The sequence below is a fragment of the Urtica dioica genome, chromosome 12, assembly GCF_054948205.1.
Source record: "Urtica dioica subsp. dioica isolate 48M chromosome 12, U.dioica_male_clone48M_v1_H2, whole genome shotgun sequence".
NCBI classification, from domain to species: Eukaryota; Viridiplantae; Streptophyta; class Magnoliopsida; order Rosales; family Urticaceae; genus Urtica; species Urtica dioica.
Genome location: NC_142767.1, coordinates 16764585 through 16767990, shown reverse-complemented (window position 1 = coordinate 16767990; position 3406 = coordinate 16764585). Strand labels below are relative to the sequence as shown.

Genomic DNA, 3406 nt, shown 5'->3' with positions numbered 1-3406 from the left:
TGGGCTCGAAAAAAAGGGCTGGCAAGCCGTTTGACAGATTCACATCAATAGTCCACTCAAATTGTTTCACAACTGTAATCTTGAATATTTCATATTATGTTGTATATATTTCTTTTATCATTTGTGTTTGGGGCCACTGAGCTAATCCTTTTAGTTTAACGAGAACATGATAGCTTCTGTACGAATATACATTCATGCACGCTAGATCATGGTCAAGAAACCATCCTACCAGTTTTTTGGTATTTGTACACTAACTCTTTATTAAAGAAAAAGGAATAAACATAAAAATAAACGCGGCAAAAATATGAGGATGTTTCATTTTTCCCTCTTTGAGCGTTTTTTTTTTTTTTTGTAATCTTCAACCCCAAGTCAACAAGATTCCAAAGCATAGAGACTTGTGTTTAAAGACAACTTTATTGAATCAATAAATTATAGAATGAACCTATTTAGCAAATTTACCTAGCATTCCGTCCTAAAAAAAAGGCAAAAAAAAAAAAACTATATTAAAAAAAAAAAAAAAAGACATCCTTGAGAGAATGAATGATCCATCCAGAGGCTCAACTTCCGCCCAAGAGCGTCTTCCAAAGGAAAGTAAGGATATTACATGACCGACCAAAAAAAAAAAAAAAAAAACACATTGCTATCACTGATTTACAATGATATGTGAGTGCTAAAGTTTGAAGAGATTGAAAAGATTCTCGAGAGCCACCTTTTCCAATCTGTCTGTCTCTCTCTCTCTACTGTTTGCTTTTCTTTGTGGTGCAATAAGGGCATTTGTACTCCTTGATGCTCTCTGCTTTTGCGGGCGTAATTTTCACACATTTTCCATGGAACCACCTCTCGCAAATGTCGCAGCCGATCCAAAACTCGTCCGCTCCGTAGTTGGTCCCACAGCTTCCACACAGAGTATCGCCGTGCTCATCGTCTTCTTCTTCCCCGAAATTCTCGTCAGGTGATTTCGAGCTGCCCTTGATTTGCTTGTCGCTCGATCTCTGCAACACATCTCACCGTATTAGAACGATTTTTCGGGTCATTGTCAACGAATGAATAGATTAGAGAGAGTTCTGAGTAAAGTTTCGACCTTTGCGCTGTTTCTGGACTTGCTTCCACTGTCAACACTAGGCTTGTTATCTTTTACGGACTTCCTTCCAGTCACGACTTCAAATAGAGTCGGCTGATCATTTATCAAGCTAAATAGACGCTTTCTGTTGTAACAAAACAGCAAAAGAAAACGAGTTAAGATCCATAAAACGAAAATAACATCGTCGTTTCTGTAAGAACAATCCATTTAAGAAATAGCGGGAAAAAGAAAGCACTTCAGGATTTCAAGGACAAAGCACAGTTAACAGTAAAAAGAACGATAAACTTTCCTGATAGAGCTTGGATCATGAATTTTTTTCTTTTTATTTTTTATCTTAAATCTTAAGACGGAATAATGTGTCATAATTTTTTATCTCATACAGTTAAAAATAAAATAATCATATTATAGTAAAAAAAAAAAATGACCGAAAGTGAAAGACCATGATAACAACCAAAGTACAGTGCAAGTTCTAATAAAGCAAATATCATACTGTGGTCTCTGTGACTATATTTTGTCTTTTCTAACCAACCAACTAAAACATTCTCTAGGACCCACTATATATTACATGGAATCTCAATATTTCCAATCTCCTTAAGAATCACAAACACAATGCCTGTGGCATTGGAAACTCAGAACTCCTCATGGCCGTGCAAAAATGATTCACACCGGTAATAATCCTAGAAAATACAGGGCCTACGAAATCTCCAGTCACTTCCTAAGTGATGCAACTATTTTACTTTTCAATTCACATTCCATCCAGAAATCAAGAAACAATCCACAAAGTTCAATTAAATAGCGAAAAAAATTCCAAGTCTAAGTATCTTTATTTTTTTTCCTTTCAAACATGCAACCATTAACCAATTACTCGAACAAACCACAAGTCGATCGAAGAAAACACGCAGACTAACCCTAAATACGGGTAAAGGGAAAGAAGAAGCACAAACCTCTCATTACGGTTGAGCCGAGCGCCGAAATAGAAAGCAACAGAAAGCAGCCACGAATCTGTGTGCACTGCCACGAGAGAAATCCAGTCTTTGCGCTTCATGCCATCTCTAGCAAAGTTGATGCCCAAGGCCGGCTCCGGGAGCTCCGGCGGAACTTCCTCCGCCGGCAATCCCACTTCCCACGTCTCATCAGAGTGTCCATAGAAACAAAGATTCTCTTTCTCTGAACGGCAAAAAAAAAAAAAAAAAAAAACTCGCATCAAAACCTGAAGAAAGTCTAACGCGCCTTTTTTTCCGCATCGACGACGTTGACCAAACCTAGAAGCACCCAAACAGGAAAACGATGAAAATCGAGATTTTCCTTTTCTTCATTCACATCCCATCGAATCCAAACTACGAATTGAAATTGTCGAGATAGAGAAAGGACTAAAATAAACCTGGATCGCAGCGAGCATAGAATTCATCCACGTCTGAGAAAGACCAAAGGAAAATTAAAACTCAGGTCAACCATATCGATAAACGTAACTAATTGTAAATAAACGTATACATGTATATATGTACAGAGAGAGAGAGAGAGAGAAAGAGAGATCACCAAAGGTGAGAGCGCGAAGGAGACCAGTGCGACGAGCGGTGAAGTCCTTGAAGATATCTTCGACTGAGCGAGGTCTCGGAGAAGAACCTGAAGTCGCCATTGTTGGAGGCGTTTGAACGACTAATGCAGTGATGAGAGAGAGAGAGAGGAGAAAGATAGAAGAGATTAAGGGAGCAAATTGGCTACTGGTTGAAGCAGGAACAGATCGCCATTGATGTGCGAGATTGATGGGCTGTGAGTTGTTTAGAGAGAGAGAGAGAGAGAAAATGGAAGAGAAGCTTTCACAGATCCGATGAATTGTGTTGCCTACGTCAATGACACAAAAAGCCCTATATTGTTATGTCCTAAATTTATATATTTGGGCTGGGCTGGCTGAGATGGCCTGGGCTTTAACTTTTATATTCTCGGAAAATTGAGATAAAATTGCATGTACTTGGAGTTTATTTATATATATAATTCTAGAACTAGTATTTATTATAAATTGATTATATACGATTATATATAAATACAAGCAGTATACCTCGCGCGTTGCTGCGGAATAATTAATATATTTTAGTTTAGAGGAAGAGATATATAGACATGTCCAAAAATATTTAAGTTTGTAAAAACATGCATTTAATGTTTTTTGGAGACATTCCTATCTTTCTAATAAAAAAGAATTCGGTACAAATGAACTCTACTTGTGTTTAGAGTCCAATCTCTTATTTTTTTTCTTTAAAAAAAATTCTGGAAAAAAAAACTGTTTATTGAATCGTGTTTTTGTGAGTAGAGGGGATTACTCTACTTTAT

General features: G+C 37.3%; 1 protein-coding gene across 1 annotated transcript; it reads right to left on the bottom strand.

Moving 5' to 3' along the window:
- Positions 1-528: 528 nt before the first annotated feature.
- On the bottom strand, positions 529-2932 carry LOC149379654 (PHD finger protein ALFIN-LIKE 2-like). Its single transcript, XM_089602842.1, has 5 exons — positions 2618-2932; positions 2463-2495; positions 2026-2248; positions 1082-1205; positions 529-992 (listed from the first exon to the last, which is right to left on the bottom strand). Exons 1-5 carry the CDS (start codon positions 2715-2717, stop codon positions 738-740), a joined length of 735 nt encoding a protein of 244 aa, XP_089458968.1. The 5' UTR covers positions 2718-2932; the 3' UTR covers positions 529-737.
- Between the last annotated feature and the right edge of the window lie 474 nt (positions 2933-3406).

Bases quoted from the DNA above. Each gene is read 5' to 3' on its own strand.
- LOC149379654 (XM_089602842.1), bottom strand. From the start codon at position 2,717: ATGGCGACTTCAGGTTCTTCTCCGAGACCTCGCTCAGTCGAAGATATC. The intron at 2,249-2,462 runs GTTTATTTTAGT...TTTGCCGTTCAG, and splicing joins CTATGCTCGCTGCGATCCAG to AGAAAGAGAATCTTTGTTTC. The intron at 1,206-2,025 runs GTTTGTGCTTCT...TTGTTACAACAG, and splicing joins CGGCTCAACCGTAATGAGAG to AAAGCGTCTATTTAGCTTGA.